General features: G+C 40.0%; 1 protein-coding gene across 1 annotated transcript; it reads left to right on the top strand.

The window, feature by feature from the left end:
* Positions 1-8,531: 8,531 nt before the first annotated feature.
* CALM2 (calmodulin 2) lies at positions 8,532-21,794 on the top strand. The gene is made up of 6 exons (XM_040224754.1): positions 8,532-8,669; positions 14,274-14,304; positions 19,762-19,905; positions 20,021-20,127; positions 20,534-20,669; positions 21,143-21,794. Exons 1-6 carry the CDS (start codon positions 8,667-8,669, stop codon positions 21,169-21,171), a joined length of 450 nt encoding a protein of 149 aa, XP_040080688.1. The 5' UTR covers positions 8,532-8,666; the 3' UTR covers positions 21,172-21,794.
* Positions 21,795-22,110: the final 316 nt, after the last annotated feature.

The raw sequence follows: 22,110 nt of genomic DNA, 5'->3' as shown, positions 1-22,110 counted from the left end.
CCCTATTGTTGTAATAGGGGCACCTCTCTGCCCCCCAGCCCCCACATGAATGGCAGGGGCTCTGCCTGCTCCACTCTGAAGCCAGTGAACATGAGAATATGGCAGTAACAGAAAGGAGATGTTTTCACTGACACCTCTTTCCTCAGGCAGAGGGAAGTCACTTGAGGAAAACATCTCACTACTTTTAGTTTAAGACATTAAAAATAAAGATTTACTCTAAGTTCTCTGAACAGAACCTAGAAATATTGGCCAGATAATCAGATAGGGAATGGAAAACAATAAGAAAGAGAGGACCCCCAATAATGATAACTTCCCAGTCTTGAGAATGGGAATCCTGATTTTTACCTGATAAAGCTAGTATGAAGAAAATGAAGTTAAAATTTGAGGTACCATTGCAGAGAATTCACACCTCCATGGAGGCCCCCACACTACCAACACAATGTGAACCACAACATCAATTACTTCTTTTCTGTGAAACCATTCAAAGTTGAAAGCACAATTTTTTTAGCTTAATTATGTGATGATTAATTGCTTTAATTCTTAATTTCATCAAACTAATATAGTCTGAATCATAAATTCTCAAAATAAGATGAGAAAAAATTACAATCTAAAAATTGTATAAACAATTATTGTATAATGACATCCAAAAAATTCCAAGGAAGATGGAAATTATATTTGACTAAGTACATATTTAGCATTTTCAAATTGATTTAACTAAAACTTGCATAAGAAGATGAGAATTATCCTCTGGCTACTCTCTCTGATAAAAAAGATTTTGGTATTCATAAGACAACTCATGCTTTGTAAAAATCTTCTGAGGGCTATTAAAGTCACGTGGAAAAGGCATGTACAAAACAATAATATCTTTGTCTGTTCATCCACTTATTCAGTCAACAAATTTACTGAACATCAGCTATGTCCTAGCACCATGCAAGATAGTAAGGGTGCAAACAGTTAAAGTCCCTGAAGGAACTCAGTCTCACTGGGGCAGCTAATCTATAACGATATTTTGAGAGAGAGTGATTCTTTCTCTTTGGACAAAGGAGAGAGGGCTTGTGGGCTTAGGAAGACATCACAGGGAATATGATGCTTGGGGCAAATATGAATGGATGTGCAGCAGCTAGTAGGAACACAAAGAAGGATGTTCCAGGCAGAGGAAGCAGCAGGAGCGGACATAGGTATCCGCAAGTAGTGTGGCTTGGATGATGGGATGGAGGGAAGCACTTTGCAATGAGACCGGAATACTGGAAAGCAGATCCAGATGAAATAATGCTGGGTTCAGTGTTTGATGTGATGTTTCAGGGCCTGAAGGCCTGTAAGAGGAGTTGTCAGTAGACACATTTAGGATTGCAAGAGAGGACCCTGTCTTCGGGCCCCGTTCTGGCCCTCCTCCAGATGCACACCTCCACACAGGGCCACAGGGACCTCCCTACCCAGAGCCCACACTCTCTCCTACTCAAGACTCCTCTAGGTCTCCAGGATCACAGAATTCCTTGCTCAGAGATCCTGCTTCTAGGCTCTGAGGGATGGTTGAGAAGCAGCTATTTGTGGGGCTGATGATGGACTTGGTCACAAGGACCAGAGTGAGTGTACATGTTGATGCCAGCCCCGTTATAGTATGTGATGGACTGAGGGTGAGAGGAGAACTGTGCGCTGTGGGTTGGAGGATGGCTTCCTCACATTTCATGGTCTGGTGTGGAAATCTGAACTTCTACAATTGACCACAGCCTTCCAGGTTATTATGAAAGTTTATCCATAAAGGTAGGAGGATAGAATATATTTTATTTGTTCATTAGATTGACTTATGACATTAACACATTTAACATATGCTGTGTAAACCTCCGTTTGTACTCTTGACTGAGTCTACAAATGTTAAGGTGATCCTGAGCAGCTGAAAATACTAATCAGGAATTGAGGAGAGACTTGACCTCTGGTCATCTGTATTTGGAGGTGATCAGCACAGAGCCACTGCTGTGCAAGTGGGGGAAGGTGTTACAGTGGGTATCCAAAGTCACAAGAAAAGAGAGCCATGGTTTAAACTTGGAGACATGCCATCTTTTAAGCAATAGATGAAGGAACCAGCCAATGAGCCTGCAGAGACACTGCCAGAGAGGTAGGAGAAATACTAGCAGAGCTAAGTTCCAAAAGCCAAGCAAGAAGAGGGTTTCAAGAGGAATAGAACGGTCAATACAATGGACAGTGTATATAAAATGATCAGCACAGGGCGTGGCCGGAGGTGAGCAACCAATCACCAGTGGCTGCAAGTGTCATGAGGATGGTAGAAGTGATGATGGTGATGACGATGTCTCTGTTCTTTACTGCTTCTTCTCTCTGCTTCAAACTCCTTTCCCTCTTTCTCCACCTGAACCCAAATTCCTGTGGATTACATTCTCTAGGAAGTCTTCCTCTTGCCCATTGGGCTGTCTTCCTATGTGCCCCTGGGGTCATTCTTATCATAACTCATTCTTCTCACTGCACATTTATAGCACATAATAGACTGCTGGTATTTATTAAATGAGTGATCATGGTTTCTATGGTGACCAACCACCCTAATTTAACTGTAACTGCCTGGTTTCAGCAATATAAGTCCTGTGTCCCAGGAAACCACTCAATTCTAGGCAAACCTATATGGTTAGTCACCCTAGATTGATATCTTTTTTTTGAATGAATAAATGAATGAGTGGCAGAATGTCAATATCAAAGTTAATGACCCTCAGCTTTTCCCATGTGTATATGAGCATAAGCCTATTCAGTAAGTCTGGAGGATTCACTGTTTTCCCTATACTCTTCACTCATCAAACTGATGATGCTGTGGACGAGACATTCTCATGACCTGGTTGTATTCTGGTCCCAGCTCTGTTTTGCCCTGTAGTCCTGGAAGGGGATAGCTTCCTTTTCTCAACCAGGGCTCCTTATCTGAACCACAGAAGAAAATCATCTAAGTACTATTTTGTCATCTCTCTCCAGGTTGGTGTAAAAACAAGTTCTATTCTAGATGCATAGGAGAGAAGTTGATGCACATTGTCAGTGCCTTAGGGCATTTAGGGCTTAATTCTTTCACCTGTTGAGAATCACACAGGACCTGCAATCCAGAATGCCACTGGGGGACTTCCTTGGTGGTACAGTGGATAAGAATCCACCTGCCAATGCAGGGGGCGTGGGTTTGATCCCTGATCCAGGAAGATTTCACATGCTGCAGAGCAACTAAGCCTGAACACCACAATGAAGAGTAGCCCCTTCTCTGCAACTAGAGAAAGCCTGCACAAAGCAACGAAGACCCTGCATAGTCAAAAAAAAATGCCACTGAGATTGTCCTCTGCCTTTGTTCATAGCAGAGCTAGCTGGAAGAGAGAAGCTACAGAAAAGAAGTGTCAAAGGATGAGGCTTGTGTTATCTCTATTCTGCAAATTGAGGAACTGAGGCCTGGAGAGGAAGTGAATTATTATTTTCCCAGGATAGACAAAGGTAGAAAGCCGTAAGATCTCACCAGTCAGGAGAGGAAAGTAGACAACCAACCTCCCAGGCCTTGATGCAATGGTTAGTCACCAACTTTGCTTCTCAGCTGGCAGTTGCCAAAGTCAAGCTGCACTGTATGTCATCTTGTGGAAAACAAATGCTCTATAAATAAATTGATTTGGAACAGTCTCAAATACACAAAAACCACAATGTGTTTAAATGTATGTCTTGACTTTTTTTTTTCTTATTTTCTTTCTCTTATTAGAGAGGTCAGCAAGGAAGATTTTGCAAGAGAGGCCTTAATAAAATTCAACGTAAGAAACCAGGAAGATCTTTTCTGTATTGTCTTTAAACAGACATATTTCATTATCAAATATTTGTTTAAAAGCTCTTTGATTCAATACATCTGTCTGTAAGCATGCACCTGTATATTATACTCAAGCTAGTTATACATTATACATCAATCCCTTTAAAAACTCGTTTTCTAGAAGAACTGATTATTCATTTTGTCATTTAATTTCTGATCATTAAAAATGTCATGTGTGAAAGCACTACATACTAGTGGGGTATTGTATAAAGAGAGAATGTTCTTAATGATTAGCCTGAAGGAAAAAACTGTTGATGGCTCTTCCATCTGAGGGAGAATCAGAGACAAATGTCTGAGGAAAACTTAGACTTGGGTGATATCAGAATGAAGGGTAATGGGAGAGTGACCTTAGGGCTCTGATTTCAGCTCAATTCTGATGCAGTTACCCACTTTTATGTAACATTCTCAGTGATACAGTGTGTTTCATTTGTGAGTGAAAGTAGTTCAGCTGTGTCCGACTTTTTGTAACCCCATGGACTATAGCATGCCAGGCTCCTCTGTCTATGGAATTCTCCAGGCAAGAATACTGGAGTGGGTTGCCATTTCCTTCTCCAGGGGATCTTCCCAACCCAGGGAAGGAACCTGGGTCTCCTACACTGCAGGCAGATTCTTTACTGTCTGAGCCAACAGGGAAACCCTGGTTTCATTGGTGGGGTAAGTTAATTAAGCCCTCCCCTGTGGCATCAATGCATCACCATATTAGTAAGGACAATAGAAGCACACTGGGGGGTCCAGAGTTTTTATTGAGTAGTCATTCATCTGACAGGAAGGTCACAGGGTTGCCAATACTAATTGAAAGAGCTCTTTCTTTGTGTCTGATTTACCAGACTGAAAGAAAGAGAATCCACCTCTGGTCTAGTGAAAGAAATACTTTGGATTCTTTGTGTCTGATTTACCAGACTGAAAGAAAGAGAATCCACCTCTGGTCTAGTGAAAGAAATACTTTGGATGGCTTGAGAAAGACGTCTAAGTTTGAAAATGCTCGTCTCTCAGTGTCTGACTATTGTGACCCCATGGACTGTAGCCTGTCAGGGTCCTCTGTCCATGGAATTCTCTAGACAAGAATACTCGAGTGTGTAGCCATTCCCTTCTCCAGGGGATCTTCCTGACCCAGAGATCAAACCTGGGTCTCCTGCATTGCGGGCAGGTTCTTTACCATCTGAGCCACCAGGGAAGCCTCAGTTGTTTGCTGCTAAGTTGCTTCAGTCGTGTCCGACTCTGCGACCCCATAGACGGCAGCCCACCAGGCTCCCCCGTCTCTGAGATTCTCCAGGCAAGAACACTGGAGTGGGTTGCCATTTCCTGCTCCAATGCGTGAAAGTGAAAAGTGAAAGTGAAATTGCTCAGTCGTGTCCAACTCTTAGTGACCCCATGGACTGCAGCCTATCAGGCTCCTCCATTCATGGGATTTCTCCAGTCTAAGTTGTTTAAAGCAGGTTAAATTCCACTGAGGCTTTCCAAGTTGGTTCAGATAAGCTGTTAAGAAAGTATTTTGGTCTTGCTGGGCATTCTGGAGGTATTCTGGAGGGATCCTTCTTCTCAATAAGCAGATCTTACTTTGGTTTGCTGAAAATGCTATTCATTAGGTTTTACAAGGTTGTGCTTTTTAATCAGAAAATTATGAAGTCTTACTGTGGCCTAAGAGGATTTTTTCTGGGCAGTGATTCTACCAACATTCTTGAGGGACTGCAGTTTGAGCATGAATCCCTAGTTTCTTCCTAACTTCCCAGCACTATCTCCTGAAGTGGGCTCATCCTGGTAATGCCTAACCACTGACACTCCTCCACTGTGCCATGTAATTGCCTGCCTTTGTTCTTTCTTTCATCTAAACTTGCTGCTCTATTCCTCCCTGCCTTTTTGCTTTTTCCTGGCCCATTATCATGTCAGACTCAACGGAGGAGTCATGTTCTCTGGGAACCCTCTTTGGAACCTCTGTGGTGGGCCAAATCCTCTAAGCCCCCTCTAAGGTAACAATTACATTATTTTCAAATGAGTTTATACGGTATGTAAATTATTGCTATTCACTTGTTAAATATTGCAGGTTATGCACACCCTTGCTTATTTTGGGTGGGACCAAGAAGGTAATTGTTTTTAAATGGGGTATGGGGAATATATGAAACAAGAATGACAGAATGCTGTAAACCTGAGTGATTGGTACTTTTTTTGTTATACTTTTCTCATTTGTATATCCCTGGAGAAGGGAATGGCTGCCCACTCCAGTATTCTTGCCTGGAGAATTCCACTGACAGAGGAGCCTGGTAGGCTACAGTCCACTTGTATATAGTTTATATCTAAAGTTTTCCAAATTAAAAGCTCAAAAATTAAAAAAAAAATTTTCATGTGTGACAAAACGCACGTAAAATTTACCATCATAACCATTTTAAAGTGTAGAGTTCAGCGGTACTAAATATGTAATGTTGTGCTACCATCACCGTCCATCCCCACAACTATTTTCATCTTGTAGAATCGAAACTCTTATCTATACCCATTAAACAATAACTCCTCATTCCCTCTTTCCCTGACAACCATCATTCTACTTTCTGTTTCTGGGATTTTTGAGTATTCCAAATACCTCAAATAAATGGAATCATACAGTATGTGACTTTTTGTGACTTATCTCACCTAGCATAATGTCCTTGAAGTTTATCCATGTTGTGCATATTGCAGCATTTTTAAGGCCAAATAGTATGCCATTTATGTACAACAGATGTATACCACATTTTGCTTATCCATTTCATCCGCTGATGAACACTTGGATCCCTTTTACATTTTAGCTGTCTTGAATGGTGCCATGAACATGGGTGTAACAATATCTCTAAGATCCCGCTTTCAGTTCTTTTGAGTATATACCAAGAAGCACAATTGCTGGATCATATGGTAATTCTATTTTTAATTTTTTAAGGAACTGCCATGTTATTTTCCAAAGCGGCTGTACTGTTTTACATTCCCACCAACAGTGCACAAGGTTGCCAATTTCAGAGCTAATTTCTATGTGGCTTCAAAAATGTTCATTTAAACCTGAGAGATTAAAGACTCAAAAGGGCAAATTCATTAGGAAACTCAGTATGATCACATATATACAATACTATGGTTTTATTATGGTAACCACTGTGTGCCTACCCTGTACCGGGTACTTCAACACTTTACCTAGATGGTAATCTTTGTTGCTGCTGCTACTGCTGCTAAATCGCTTCAGTCGTGTCCGACTCTGTGCGACCCCATAGAGGGCAGCCCACCAGGCTCCCCCATCCCTGGGATTCTCCAGGCAAGAACACTGGAGTGGGTTGCCATTTCCTTCTCCAATGCATGAAAGTGAAAAGTGAAAGTGAAGTCGCTCAGTCGTGTCCGACTCTTAGCGACCCCATGGACTGTGGCCCACCAGGCTCCTCGTCCATGGGATTTTCCAGGCAAGTGCTCGAGTGGGGTGCCACTGCCTTCTCCGAGATGATAATCTTTATATGATTCTAATTCTTATAACGTTTCAAGATAGTTATTGTAACCTTCATTTTACAAATGAGGCTAAAGATTAAACGACTCATCCAAGGTCATACATCTAACAAAAGTGATCCAACCAGTACTCATACCCAGGTCTCACTCCAAGCCAGAACCCTATTATTCCACAGTATCAAGGGGCTATTGGAATTTTGTATACTGCGTTTTTAAACCGCCCGCCCCACCCCCCACCGGTAAATTACCCCCATGATGAAGGCAAAGCGAAGTTGCTCAGTCGTGTCTGACTGTGACCCCGTGGACTGTAGCCCACCAGGCTCCTCCGTCCATGACTGGAGGGGGTTGCCATTTCCTTCTCCAGGAGATCTTCCCGACCTAGGGATTGAACCCGGGTCTCCCGCATTGTAGGCAGCCGCTTTACTGTCAGCTAGCAAAGGGGAAGTATAAACGGAAGTTCCTTTAGGATTAGTCAGGTGAGCAGCTGCATTCGCCCTTACCAAGATTTTCATGGGCTTTGTGGTCTCAGCTGGTAAAGAATCTGCCTGCAATGCCGGAGACGTGGGTTCGATCCCTGGGCCGGGAAGATCCCCTGGAGAAGGAAAAGGATACCCAACTCCAGTATTCTGGCATGGAGAATTCCATGGGGTCACAAAGAGTCGGACACGACTGAGTGATTTTCACTTTTCGCTTTGTGGGGGAGTTAGATGGTAAACGTGTGGCCTCCATAAGGCGAATAAACGAGGCTGAGATGAAGAGCCCGGGGTACGGGTTTCACTGGGTCTTTCAGCTTCATTCTTAATCGCTATTTTCGTAGACCCCCTACAGCGGGGCGGGAAAGCTTTCGTGCAAATGTAGCGAGGAAGGATGGGTGGAGGAGGAAAGCTTTCCAGCCAACCGCAGTTGCCAGGACAGCGCGGCCCGAGCCGCAACGGCAGAAGCTGCACCGCGTCCCGGCAGCGGCTGCGAGCCCCAGTGACGCATTGCAGGTACGAACTAGCCAATCAGAGGAGGCCTCAACGATCATCGTGCTGCGCGTCGTTACTACGATGCTCTTCCGCGCCGCAAAGTAGCGCCTCTCAGGCGCCACTCCACCGGCTCTTCAACGGCTCGCTAGGGAGTGAAACACACTTACGTCATCCGTTCGTCCCCTTCCCTTTATCTTTTGCATCGTCTATCACATAATTGTGGATAAAAGGGTCTCGAGAGAAGTTGGAGGGGAGGGGGTTGGCCGGGACTCGTTTATGATGTTCCGTTATCTGAAGTGTGGCGGAGGGATCTGGCGGAGGGAGGTGTTTATGAGGCGCTGGGGGCGGAGGGGGAGAATTAGTCCGAGTGGAGCGAGCGAGCTGAGTAGTTGTGTGATTGAGTCCCGGAGACCGGTAACGCTTGCAGCATGGTGAGTGCGTCGCTAAGCTGCGGGCGCTCGGCCTGTAGGGGGTAAGAGGCTGAAGCGAATAGACGAAAGGGAACTAGCCTTTCTCACACTCTCTAGGATTGGTCTTCGCCAGGGGGATGGCGCGCCAGAGGCTGGGGGCGTCCACGGTGGTTGTGTCGCAGGTGCTCCCCCACCCCCACTCTCCTCAGGGAGGTGTCCCGTGTTGTACCGGGGGCCAGGCGCACCGCCCCCGGGACCTTGGAGGTCCTCAGAGGCTGGATGGGGATGGAGCCGGGGTGGGGGCAGCCGGGGTAGGCGAGGGTGGAAGGGCGGGAGGAGCGGGAGCGCCGAAGCCTTGGGTCGGGCATCTCAAAAGGTCAGCCAGGGGCCGTATTCAAAAGCTCAACGGACGGTTGGTGCGGGCGCCAGGAAGCGCCTTTGTCCGCGCGCGGCCGCCATACGCCGAGGGGGCGGGCGGGAGCGCGCGAGGCCCGGGGCGAGCGCCGGCGCCGCCGTTAGCCCGCAGCCCCCGCGTGCTGGGCCGGGAGGGAGCTGGGGGCGCGCGAGCGGGCGGGCGGACGGACTAGCTGAGTGGGTCGAGTCCGCGGGGAGCGGCCGGGGGCGGGGCGGGCTCGGGACCGCGGCCGTCGCTCGCCAGACCCGGCTCGAGCCCCAGCTGCTGCGCTGGCACCTGCAGGACTGCGGAGGTCTGGGCGTCCCGCGGCGCAGCGGGGTCGTCCGCTCGGGCAACGTTTGGGGAGGGCAGCCTCGTCCGATTCCCATCCCCCACCCCCACCCCCCACCCCCGGCGGCTAGGAGGAAGCTCGGTGAATTCTGATCTTTCTGCTACATATGGGCCTTGAGGCCTAATTCCACTTCCCAGGCTAAATAATTCTAAAAAAAATTTAAGTGGTTTTGTCGTTGAAGGAAATGACTATATCTGAAGCTAGGCGCAGCCTCGCACTGCGCATCTCGTTAGAGAAAGCCAGAGACTCCAGCTGGCGTTTGAAAGGCGTTTTTCTATTCACTCACCGAAAGTCAGCTCCGAGGTGACTCCCGTTCTGTTGCCAAAGTCTGTCTTACCCTCTAGTAACAATCGGAAGGATGCCTTTGACAGGGGCCACAGTCCTCTTCTGAGTGCTCACGTGCACGTTGAAATGTTTAAGATCCGTTAACACTGTATTTCCCCGCACCAACACCCTTGAAAATAAGTCTATTTCCGTAGCGAAAATGCCAGGTCATCTTTTAGGTGCAATGTAATTCATTTGTACATTAATGATTGTCACAGACTATGGTGATAAAAGTATATTGGGGGACGGGATTTTTTTAAAGCATTTTCCTGTCACTTGAGACCGGAACTCTTGTTCTTTCCTGTTAAAAAAAGTCTAATGAGAGCGGTAATTTGCAATACTTATTTTGTGGTTCCTTCTGCCAAGTGGTTACAGGCGATGGGTGTGTCCAGGAGGCAAGGTGACATCTTAAACAGGAGTTGGGAATCCTTGCCAACTGAAACCTCCACCCTGTATGGGTGTGGGGAGAGGAGTTCACATTTGTTTGATGTACTCGTTCCATTTTGATATTTTAATTATTTTATCCTAAATTTGAATATGCTGGTTGAATTTACTCTTTTAGGTGAAAATATAAGCATGTAATTAAGGTTCTGAATTGTGGGGTGAATTTTTTTATATTATGTAAATGAAAAATAAGTTTGTTTCTAATCCCTGATAATTAAATCAAGATCTCAGATTTTCTTGATGAGGCACAGTTTGTATCTACCCTTTCTGGTCCTTTGCCAAAAGTAAGCTTTTGTAGTTACTGATCACGTCATTACTGTTTTGAGTGTTTTTGACTGTCATTGTTAACTAAATTGGGAATCATCCTTGCTAAGTCACTTCAGTTGTGTCAGACTCTTTGCGAACCTATGGACTGTAGCCCGTCAGGCTCCTGTCTGTGGGATTCTCTGTGCAAAAATGCTGAAATGGGTTGCCCTTTCCTACTCCAGGGAATCTTCCCCACCCAAGGATCGAACCCTCCTGTCTTATGCCTCCTGCATTGGCAGGCAGGTTCTTTACCGCTGGCATAGGTAATTTTATAATTACAAGACCTGAAGGTTTAAAATTAGGATTCCATAAAGTCAAAGAATGAACATTGATTTGATATGGAATAAGTTTGCTCACGTGGCTCTTGGGTTTACATATAGTTGATATATAGTCATTGAAAGGGAAATTGATTAAGAAGATTTGAGGCAGGGGTGATGAGATTAGTAAAAGATGTGAAAACGTGGAACTTTTGGTCACTTGAATCCAAGTAAATACCCATCGAACAGCAAGAAGATCTGTTTCTGTTAGACTAAAGAAATTAATTACGCCTCTATTAAAGTATTGAAAGTTCTAAGCTCAGATAGACTGATCAAAATTAGGCCTTCAGTAAAAGGTCCTAACTTTTAAGTAGTTTATTCTAGTTTCCCTTTTGGGCCAAGATACTGTTCTATCAGAATTAAAGATATCTTTTAAACTCTATTGAAATAACTTAAGAGACTGCTTTTGATATAGGTAAAACAAATGCCCTGACTTCTGAAAGTAAAAAAATTTTTGCTTCACATGGAAGCATTTGTTGTATCTAAGTAATACTTGGAGTAAACAGGAATGAATACAAAATGAAAGTTTGTTCCATTTCAAGCCGATGGACTCATATTTATTGAGATAAGAATTTTGGATTATTTTTATACCACCTTTGACTAGATAAGCTCCATGGTTATCCATACCTAATTCTGAGTGCCATTTGGGAAATGTTAAATAGGCACATAATTCCTATAGGCACATGTAGTCTAGATTAGTGGACTCTGTTTTTCTCTGTGTTTACAAATCACCTGTGGTTCTTCAAAATGCAGTCTAGTCCAGTAAGTCTCAGCTGAAACCTGAGCAATATACTAATGTTTGGGAGCTTTCTCTGGAGTTGATAGTAGCAGTTGAAAGCAATATTTGTAGAAATAAAGGAGTAAGAAGTAGTCATCTCTCTAGTGAATTACTCTTCACTGAGATAAACACATTTTAATGAGCTTGAGTTTTCCCAAAAGTATAATTCTTCTAGTTCTTCTACTAAGAAAATGACACTCTGCATAGACAAAAATAAGAACCAAATTTATTTGCATGTCATTGGAAAAAGCTTACAAATTACAGTGCTAGGGAGCTTTGAGTTTTTACTTTCAGTAGTTTTTAGTCTGAAAGTTACTGATGAAGGTTATTTTAAAGCCTTGGACTCTGGGTTAGTAGTAAATACAAAAGAAAGTTTTTTTTCTTCCTAAAACCTTCTCAGCTTTCATATGTGAGTCTTCCCAAAATCTCCTCCCTCACAACTTGTTGGAAAAACCCCACTGTCTTAGTTTCTGCAGATAGCAGTCATTCTTTCAGCTTTCATATATGTTACTGTGTTTTCCACACGGGTTAACATTTTTAGTCCTAAACTGATTTCTTCTGCCCCATTTGTTCCTGGGCTTGTGGCTTCAGTTTGTGGAAATAGATTTTCTCATCTTAGAAAAAAGTTAAAAAGAAATATGGAGAGCTTGCTGTAAAGGGCTTGATAATGCCCCACCTGTCTACCTTCATTGTGAAAGTTAAACTAGTCAGGTTGGTGTTTAATATTAACATTGTAGGTTCTTTGGTTAATTAACTTACATAAAATAATTTTCACTGAACTTTTGGGGCTAGCCCTTTATATAGCTTCTAAATGCACAATGACACTGCAAGGTAGGTATTAATATTCTGTGTTACAGATGAAGTTGACAATGAGAGGTTGAGTAACATGTCCAAGGTCACATGGTGGCAGAGCTGGGATACTAAACCAGTGATGCCTCAAAGCACCATGCCATGTTATCCTTATTTTAGAAATGATAGAAATCCTGCAGGATGGAATTAGATCAGAGGTAAATCATCTATAGCCTCTAACAAAGTAAAAAATAACAGTGGATTTACTGGATTTTAATTCTTATTCGTAGAGAACACAATCTGATTTTATACCAAATACTTGGAGAATTGGGATTTGTCAGGGTAAAAGTAGATAATTTTTATTTTATAAACTTGTGCATTTGAGCTTGATTATTGGCTTTTCAATTTTAAATTGCTAGACTTGGCTTTTTTTCTAAAGACCTTGCGTTTGCTTCAAGGTCAAATCAAAATTGATCAGGGAAAGAAATTTCTGCTTTTCTGGGTTTCTTCTCAAATGTTCTTATGCTGTCCCCTAGAGAAAATGTGAATGCCATCCTGTATTAAGGTTATTATCCTTTCCAGGGGTGTGTTCATTTAAAATGAAACCATGCAGTGTTTATTTTTCTTTCATATCAATAAATGAATGGATTAATCACAGTATGCTTGACTTCTGTAGGTAGGAATGTTAGCTAGGAAGCTATTTCTTGTCAGTGCCTCTGGATATATGTTCCAATAAGCAGTGCATGTCCACGGATGAAGGCCACGTGAGGAACAGGGAACCTTGTTATTTTGCATTTTGCAAGTATCTTTATAGTGTGCTCTGAATTTAAAACTTGAGGTATTGGCTGTGTCCAACAAGTGTTTAATCCTGACCCTACATGTTAGTTAGTAATTTTGTACTCCTGCTCCCTAAAATTTAACCTTAGCCTTTTTCCCCATCTGTAAGATAGAGTATTAATGGTGGTATTACCATTTAGGGTTGTGAAGATTGAATAAAAGCAACATATATAATGGGTTTCAGCAAATGGCTGAACATGCTTTTTTTTTTTTAAGTAAAAACAAGTAACTGTTCTCCATTTGCTAAAAACATCACAAATCTTATCACTTTGGAATTTTAAACATCGAAAGAAAATGAATAACTGGACTTAACATTTTGTAAATAATGTACTTCAAATATTCAGAATCCTGGATTCTCTGCAGTTGCTTGGCAGATGAGGAGGAGCAAAACTGGTAACTTTCATGTTGCCCTAACCAGTACACCTTGGATTTTTATCTTTTTGATAAAGAGTTTGCTTAGTAATCTTTGGGTTTTTTGAGGTTTGGAACATCACATGTTCAAATGAAGTATGTAATCACTTATAGGGAAAGTTTAAATGTAGTTCTTGTTTATTATTTTTGATTCAGTGGAGATTTCTGGTATTAATGGTTTTTATCTACCTGAGAAGATGAGCTTAAGTTTAGAAATACTAACTTTGAGAAAGGAAACAATGCTTCTTTTGCATCTATCCTTGCTTTAGAAGAATACAATTCCAATTAAACTTTGTAGCGTTAGTGTGCTAGATTTGCTTTTTTAAAATTTATGTAAAATTTAGACTTTCGAATATATTCTGAAATATTTTCACGTCTTAAACTTGGGGGCAAGGTAGCTTAGCTTTGGAGATAAAGAGAAGTCGCTCAGTCGTGTCCGACTCTGCGACCCCATGGACTGTAGCCCACAAAGCTCCTCCGTCCATGGGATTCTCCAGGCAAGAATACTGGAGTGGGTTGCCATTTGTCCCCTGTGTTTGGTACTAAGGAGTGAACTAAATGAAGTTGAGAAGTTTATGAAACCAGATAAACCCTAAATGTTTTTAAACTTGTTTCTGTAACTGTTAAACTACATACTGTCAAGCCACTTACTATTTCTTTGATTTCTTTTTAGGCTGACCAGCTGACTGAAGAGCAGATTGCAGGTGAGAAATAATTGCTAGGTTATACTCGTTGAATTTTATTATAAATTGAAAAGACATTCTCAAAAAAAGATATTTGTATGAAAGAATTTACTTTGATCTGTGTAGTAGATTGGGAATGAGTGTAATGTAAGAGAGTAATTGAACCTACTTTGGCAAGTGAGAAGGTAAGCTTGTCTGTGAAAGATGTGTGGAGCTAACTGTAATTAAAGACATGTTTTTAGGTTATGTAGATATACTTTTGAGCCTGGTGTTGGGGTGCTCTTTGTTTTGTTTTTCTTGAAGTTACTTTGGTCTAAAGATTAATTCTGGGCAGTTTTTAACACTGAAACTTCAATCTCCACAAGAAAAGAGGCCAAGTAGTAGTTAACTTGAAATGTAAAATCAGAAAATGAATGTTGAATTTACTGTGGTTTAAAGTAGCTAATATTTTAACCTTAGAATTGCATATACGGTTGGTCAATCAGGGAATAACCATTTCTCTAGTGAAAAACTTAGATCCAAAAGTTAGTATTTTGTTTTACAGACACAGTGAATTTGAGTTTTATCTTAAAAGCGGTGACAGCTATTGAATGAAATAAGTTTGTCTTGTATCCTTTAGTTTGCTGTGAAAATGTGAAATTGTTACATAAAATCTGATATGTAGTCATTATGCTGAACCAGTAGTACTTTTGATTTATTCTAATATTTTTGGGGTGGCTAGTTATCAAAATGTTGGGGAAACTTCTAAAGGGTTGTTTTTGTTTTTGTTTTAATTTCAGTGTTGAAATGCTTTTCAAACTCTATTCCTTGACTTCGATTAAAGAGAGACTTAGTAACGAAAGCATCAGGCAGTTTTAACTGCAATGGTTTTCCTGATAGGCAAAGAGTTTCAAATGCTCAAAAGTACTAAAGCTTTTTTTTTATATAACGCTAGAGAAAACTGAGAAACCCAGTTGGAACTCAGGTGTTACTTTACTACCCCACACTTCATACACAGACTTGGCAGAGCCAGAAATCAATAATCTCAAATTCTCATCACAGATAATATTTGCTTGGACTGTATAAAGTAGAAAGCTATTAGCACTGAGGACTTCTTACTATGTGCATTTGACTTAAGCTGGGAATTTGCTCTTTAGGGTTGGTAAATTTGTATGTATAGAGTATGTTGAAGTAGTCAGGCAGAGCTTTGGAAATGATTTCTTTTGTTCATATATAGTATTTTAGGTATATTGATGAAATGTAAGTTATTCTGGAATAGTTTTTTATGTATGACTCGGGCTATTATTTACAATCTTAAGTTCTTAACCTTCTCTAATAGACCTGTCGTCTTTGCTTTTGTTTCTCCGTAGTCTCAGTTGGGTAGTTCTGCATGGCACAGCTTGTTCACTTTAGGGTAGATAGTGAATTCAAAGTGTCAGTTACATAGCTGGTGCTCATTACTCCTTTCCCAAACACACATACAACTCTTTTAAAAAGTAGTTTGTGTCTGTAAATTCAAGAGGATCAATCCTCAATACTTGATAGCATTTTTGTAAAGACTACATGCAGTTCATGGAACATTGTCCTTATGATAAATTCTATCTTTTCATTGGTTCCTGTCATACAATTAAATTCTAGTGAGAGTAGCAGGAAAATTTGTTCTAGGTTCTTTCCCTACCCTGCCGTTTCCTAGGCTTTTAATAAAGCTGTTCTTGGAGCCCAAGTTTTAGTGAACCTTTAAAGTAGAGGAGCTAAATAAAGCTTTTATGCTACTAAAATAAAAATCCTTATTTTCTCTTGTTTCCCCACTACCTCCCACACAGTAAGGACTGAGTGAATATTTCCTGAATATATAAATGTTCAAAGATATGTGCCACACAGATATGTTCTAAAGCAGTACCTACTCTATCCTAACAATTACTCTGCCTCCTCCTAGAGTCCCTTACTTTTGAGTTGCAAAGTTGAATATACTAAGGTACTTTTTCAGTTAGCTTTATCTTTATGTGCTGACCGATTTAAAATTCCTCTAGCAGGTAACTTGGCCTAGAAAAATGTATGCTTACAGTTTAGGTGAAGTGTCTATAATTGTTTATGTTACCCTGGTCTTAAAGAGCAATCCAGAACAGTCTAGTGTGACATCAATAATAACAGGTTAATTTTGTTGATGACTTGCCATGATGTTGTTAGTTGTTGGTGTTTAAAGGAAAAATGTAAACCAGTTTTTTTCTTTAAAGAAATTTATGCCTAAATTTTTAAATTTCAGTGTAGGGCTAAAACTTCAGTTCACTTCAGTTCGGTTGCTCAGTTGTGTCCGACTCTTTGTGACCCCATGAATCGCAGCACGCCAGGCCTCCCTATCCATCACCAACTCCCGGAATTCACTCAGACTCACGTCCATCGAGTCAGTGATGCCATCCAGCCATCTCATCCTCTGTCGGCCCCTTCTCCTCCTGCCCCCAATCCCTCCCAGCATCAGAGTCTTTTCCAATGAGTCAACTCTTCACATGAGGTGGCCAAAGTACTGGAGTTTCAGCTTTAGCATCATTCCTTCCAAAGAAATCCCAGGGCTGATCTCCTTCAGAATGGACTGGTTGGATCTCCTTGCAGTCCAGGCTTGATTTTTAAAAAAGTACTAATCTTACTCAATAATAAAGGCCTTTAAGGATTTAAATACATGGCCTTTAAAGGATCATTAAGTTCAGAATTTTATAAATAAATAGAAATTGGTAAACAGACATTAGATTTTTCTTAATTATGATAACCTGTTTTAATAATAATGTGAATTTATGTAAAACATAATTAGAAAGGTATCCTGTGGTTGCTAATGAAAATCTAAAATGAGTAATAATATGACTTCTGAAAGTTTCCACTTAGGCATAACTAGATTTTGGGAGGTTCCATCAGTTATATTGAAGAGAACTGTTTTACTGTGTATTGGAGTTTTGACTCCTAGGTTTATATTTCAAGTCATTCCTGGGAATTACTTGTTTAAAATGATATGCTTCTATATATGAAGATTAAACAAGTTCTGAAGCACAGGTGGTGAGCTATAAAAGCAGGTGAATTGTATTTTTCAGTTTATTTTTATTTCAGGATTTTACAGGTATTTCTGCCTCTTAAACTTTTTGAAATTTAGAACATACGTAAATGTGTAGCATGCATCGTTCAGAAATACTTTTTGAAATTAAGTCATTTAGTAAAATGATTATGTCTGATAGTTATATCTGGGGATTTTTGTACGTACATAATGGTGTTAAATGATGCCTATATTATAGCCGAGAATGTAATTAAATACAAATTTCTTAAGTAATTTTCCTGGAGGCCAAGTTACTAGGTGATAGATGCTAATGTGTTCAAACTCTTAATAGTTTATATACTTCAGACAGTATTTGTACATCCTGTTTTTAAAAAAACTCTGGTAAAGTAGAAATATTTATCAAATTCTGCTCTTTGCAGGACTTACTGATTTACTTTTGTCATTGAATTGGTCTAGGTTAGTATTGCATATATTCATAAGATCAGTCAGTAGTTTGGTTCTAAGCTTGTAATATCGGGACAGTTTCTCTGAAAACAAGTTTAACATTTAAATGGAGTGGACTGTTTAGCACTGAGAGTAAGTAGCACTTACTACAGTGATACTAGTCTAAAGCTAAACAATTAAAAGAATCAAAGCAGAAGAAAATAATTGTGATAATCCAAAATGGTAATAGGACTCAGGTACTTGTGTGGGTAATTTTAAATAAAGAACCCATTTGGAGGCTATTGTGATAGTCCGGATAAAAGATGATGAGGTCATGAACCAAAATGTTGGATGTAGGGATGAAAAAAGGATCAGGCAGTATTTCAGTAGCAGAATTCATTAAGTTTTCCCTGAGGTCAGCTAGGGGAGATGTCCAGTAGGATGTCAGAAATAAAAGTATTACATTGAGAGAGATGAGTGGACTAACTGAAGTCTTCATCATTAGTGGGCATAGATGAAATGGCCAAGGAGAGAGAAAAGAATAAGAAATTTGGTCAGATCTACATGCAAGAGACAAATAGCGAGGCCCTTTGGCAGTATAAGGTAGAAAGTAAAGGACTTGTGAAAGTCAAGAGAGGTTTTCCTCTGTAGTTTTGCTACAGGAAAATGACATCATCTCTTTCTTGATATTTAAGTACTTGCCAGGCATAGTTCAATGTGCTTTACTTATATTAGTTATTTAACTTAGGAAGTAGGTACCGAGTGAACATGTGAAAGTCGCTCAGTCGTGTCCAATTCTTTGTGACCGCTTGGCCTATGAGAGGAATTCCCCATGGAATTCTCCAGGCCAAAAGACTGGAGTCCAGGGGATCTTCCCAACCCAGGTCTCGCATCGTAGGTGGATTCTTTACCAGCTGAGCCACAAGGGAAGATAGTTAGCCTTAAGTAACAAAAATGAGGAAGCTGAGGTGGAAAATTTGCCCAAGGTTCAATTACTAGTTGGTAGCAGAGCTGGCGATGGCACCCGACTCCAGTACTCTTGCCTGGAGAATCCCATGGATGGAGGAGCCTGGTGTGCTGCAGTCCATGGGGTCGCTAAGAGTTGGACACGACTGAGTTACTTCACTTACACTTTTCACTTTCATGCATTGGAGAAGGAAATGGCAACCCACTCTAGTGTTCTTGCCTGGAGAATCCCAGGGACGGGGGAGCCTGGTGGGCTGCCGTCTATGGGATCGCACAGTCAGACACGACTGAAGCGACTTAGCAGCAGCAGACTGTTCTAGTAGCTTTCCATGTAATCTAGTGGTGAACTATTGATAAAAACATCATTTCACAATAGTACCTTAAGATTTTAGACAATAATATATTCCATTCTGTTGCAAGCTTGGAATTTATATTCTGAAGAGAGGTCTAAATTATTTTTGTTTTCAATGATAATAACAGTTAAAACTGGCCATACATACCTTTATCATCCCATTGTTAACATCATTACAGATTATTTGGTGATAGTCTCTTCTGTCCTCTAGAAAAGGAAACTAGCTTAATGCATGTTGTTCTAAAGTTTAAAGTTTTTTGTTTTTGATTTAGTAAGTGATTAAATGGACTTAATTTTGACTTCAAGGGTTACTGTAAGTAGTACAGTTGCTGTATAGAAATAAACATATTTGGTCCTTTTCTATTGTAAGTGTAGGTTAGATCTGTAATTTAGATTTGTGTTCCACAGAAAATACAGAAGCCAGACATTTGGGGTTTTTCAGTTCTGCTTTTTCAACAATAATTTGACTTTTATCTAGTCTAGATTTTGTAGTTCCCTGTGAGATTTTAGATGGAAAAAACTCCCAGGTAGATCAGTATGAGCATATGATTAGCTTAAAAAGTTTGAAATACCACAAGGTTTTCCACCTTCAGGAATAAAAATCCCGTTTCAGGTCCTACCTCCATATAATATCTTTGCTTTGAGAGTTGATTAATACATTTCGCTTAGGTTACTTTATTTTTAACCTGTACATTTGGATTGTGTTTTCTTTTTCAAACAGAATTCAAAGAAGCTTTTTCACTATTTGACAAGGATGGTGATGGAACTATAACAACAAAGGAATTGGGAACTGTAATGCGGTCTCTTGGGCAGAATCCCACAGAAGCAGAGTTACAGGACATGATTAACGAAGTAGATGCTGATGGTACATCTTCTTAATTCTGGGTTTGAGAAGAGGGAGTTGAAGAAGTGGCATTTAAATTCTATTGTAATATTTCAGTATTTCAAATATTGTAATATTTCAACCAATACCATTGCAGGTAATGGCACAATTGACTTCCCAGAATTTCTGACAATGATGGCAAGAAAAATGAAAGATACAGACAGTGAAGAAGAAATTAGAGAAGCATTCCGTGTGTTTGATAAGGTAAGTATTTGAAACTGGATTTGTTCCGTTTTAATTTGAGGATTTTTAAATATATTAGGATCTCTTAATCTCTGAAGATTTGTTTTTGTGATTATTTGCCAATATACTTTAATATCAAGCAGAACTTTCTAAGAATAGAAGGAGATTTCCTAATAACATTATTTACCGACTGAGCTATGAGGGAAGCCCAGTAGTTATTTATATATATATATATATATATAGAGAGAGAGAGAGTATTAGTTTTGTGGCAGAAGAGGTATTGACTTTGAAACTAAGAAATAGTTAAATAAAGGTTTGTGTGGATTTCTAAAGTATATTTTGCTCCTGAATGTGAAGTTTAATAAACTTCTTATTTAGCTCATTACATCTATAATATTGCTCAGACATTTTACTAAATTTTTTGTAGGATGGTAATGGCTATATTAGTGCAGCAGAGCTCCGCCATGTGATGACAAACCTTGGAGAGAAGTTAACAGATGAAGAGGTTGATGAAATGATCAGGGAAGCAGATATTGATGGTGATGGTCAAGTAAACTATGAAGGTAATAAGCCTTTTCACTGTCACAGCCTTATCCTGTGCATTACTATCAGATCCTACCCTTTTAAAAGAAGCACTGCACTCGAAACTAGGATAAAACAATTTTTGGTAACCATTGTAGAACAGTTTTAAAAGCTTCTTTAAACTTATTTCAGGATCCTCAAAATTAAGGTGACTTTAATGTCTTTCATTGGATTCTCCTTCCTCCAATTAGCTTTAAGTCTGAAATTATACATGCTTCTGTTCAGAAGTATTACATATGATAAACTAAAGCAATAATTTGGTTTATTTGTTAATAATCATAAGTAATTTTTGATTTATGAAGAATCCAGCCTTAGCAGTAAATTAGCTTTCCTTTGTACTTTATAATTTTGAGGAAAGATGGGAGTGGGAACTGCTCAGTAGTTGAGTAAATGTGATTGGTTTTTTCAGACTTTGCCATTGACTCAACATCTTTGTATACTTCTTCTTTTTCAGAGTTTGTACAAATGATGACAGCAAAGTGAAGACATTGTACAGAATGTGTTAAATTTCTTGTACAAAATTGTTTATTTGCCTTTTCTTTGTTTGTAACTTATCTGTAAAAGGTTTCCCCCTACTGTCAAAAAAAAATATGCATGTATAGTAATTAGGACTTCATTCCTCCATGTTTTCTTCCCTTATCTTACTGTCATTGTCCTGAAACCTTATTTTAGAAAATTGATCAAGTAACATGTTGCATGTGGCTTACTCTGGATATATCTAAGCCCTTCTGCACATCTAAACTTAGATGGAGTTGGTCAAATGAGGGAACATCTGGGTTATGCCTTTTTTTTTTTGAGTAGTTTTCTTTAGGAACTGTCAGCATGTTGTTGTTGAAGTGTGGAGTTGTAACTCTGCGTGGACTACGGACAGTCAACAATATGTACTTAAAAGTTGCACTATTGCAAAACGGGTGTTTTATCCAGGTACTCGTACACTATTTTTTTGTACTGCTGGTCCTATACCAGAAACATTTTCTTTTATTGTTAACTTGCTTTTTAAACTTTGTTTTAGCCACTTAAAGAAAATCTGCTTATGGCACAATTTGCCTCAAATCCATTCCAAGTTGTATATTTGTTTTCCAATAAAAAAATTACAATTTACCCAACTGTTGCTCTGAATCTGAGTCATTTAATTAATTTGATGTTGAACAATTTTGACAGTCAAATTGGGGGTGTAATTTGTTCTACTTCGTATAATTAGATATTTAATTAATTTATTTATTTTTACTATTTAGGATTGTGTTTAGTTTTTAGATTGTGATACTTCTTTCAAAAGGTTTAACTGAAAGATTAAAAACTCTTGTGTAAGTGTACTAGCATGGGGACTGACATAAGGTAGGTATCCAGTGTTGCCTACTTTTGTAATTTTCAGCTTTGGCTTTGTTTATCCATATTGACTTCAGCCATGCAATGATTTTTTTT

The sequence above is a fragment of the Oryx dammah genome, unplaced genomic scaffold (genome assembly GCF_014754425.2).
Source record: "Oryx dammah isolate SB20612 unplaced genomic scaffold, SCBI_Odam_1.1 HiC_scaffold_25, whole genome shotgun sequence".
Taxonomy (NCBI): Eukaryota; Metazoa; Chordata; class Mammalia; order Artiodactyla; family Bovidae; genus Oryx; species Oryx dammah.
The sequence above is the reverse complement of the archived record's forward strand: the minus strand, read 5'-3'. Positions and strand labels throughout refer to the sequence as shown.

Coding starts and splice junctions, on each gene's coding strand:
- CALM2 (XM_040224754.1), top strand. Junction 14,305..19,761: donor GACTGAAGAGCAGATTGCAG/GTGAGAAATAAT, acceptor TTTTTCAAACAG/AATTCAAAGAAGCTTTTTCA. Junction 19,906..20,020: donor TAACGAAGTAGATGCTGATG/GTACATCTTCTT, acceptor ATACCATTGCAG/GTAATGGCACAATTGACTTC.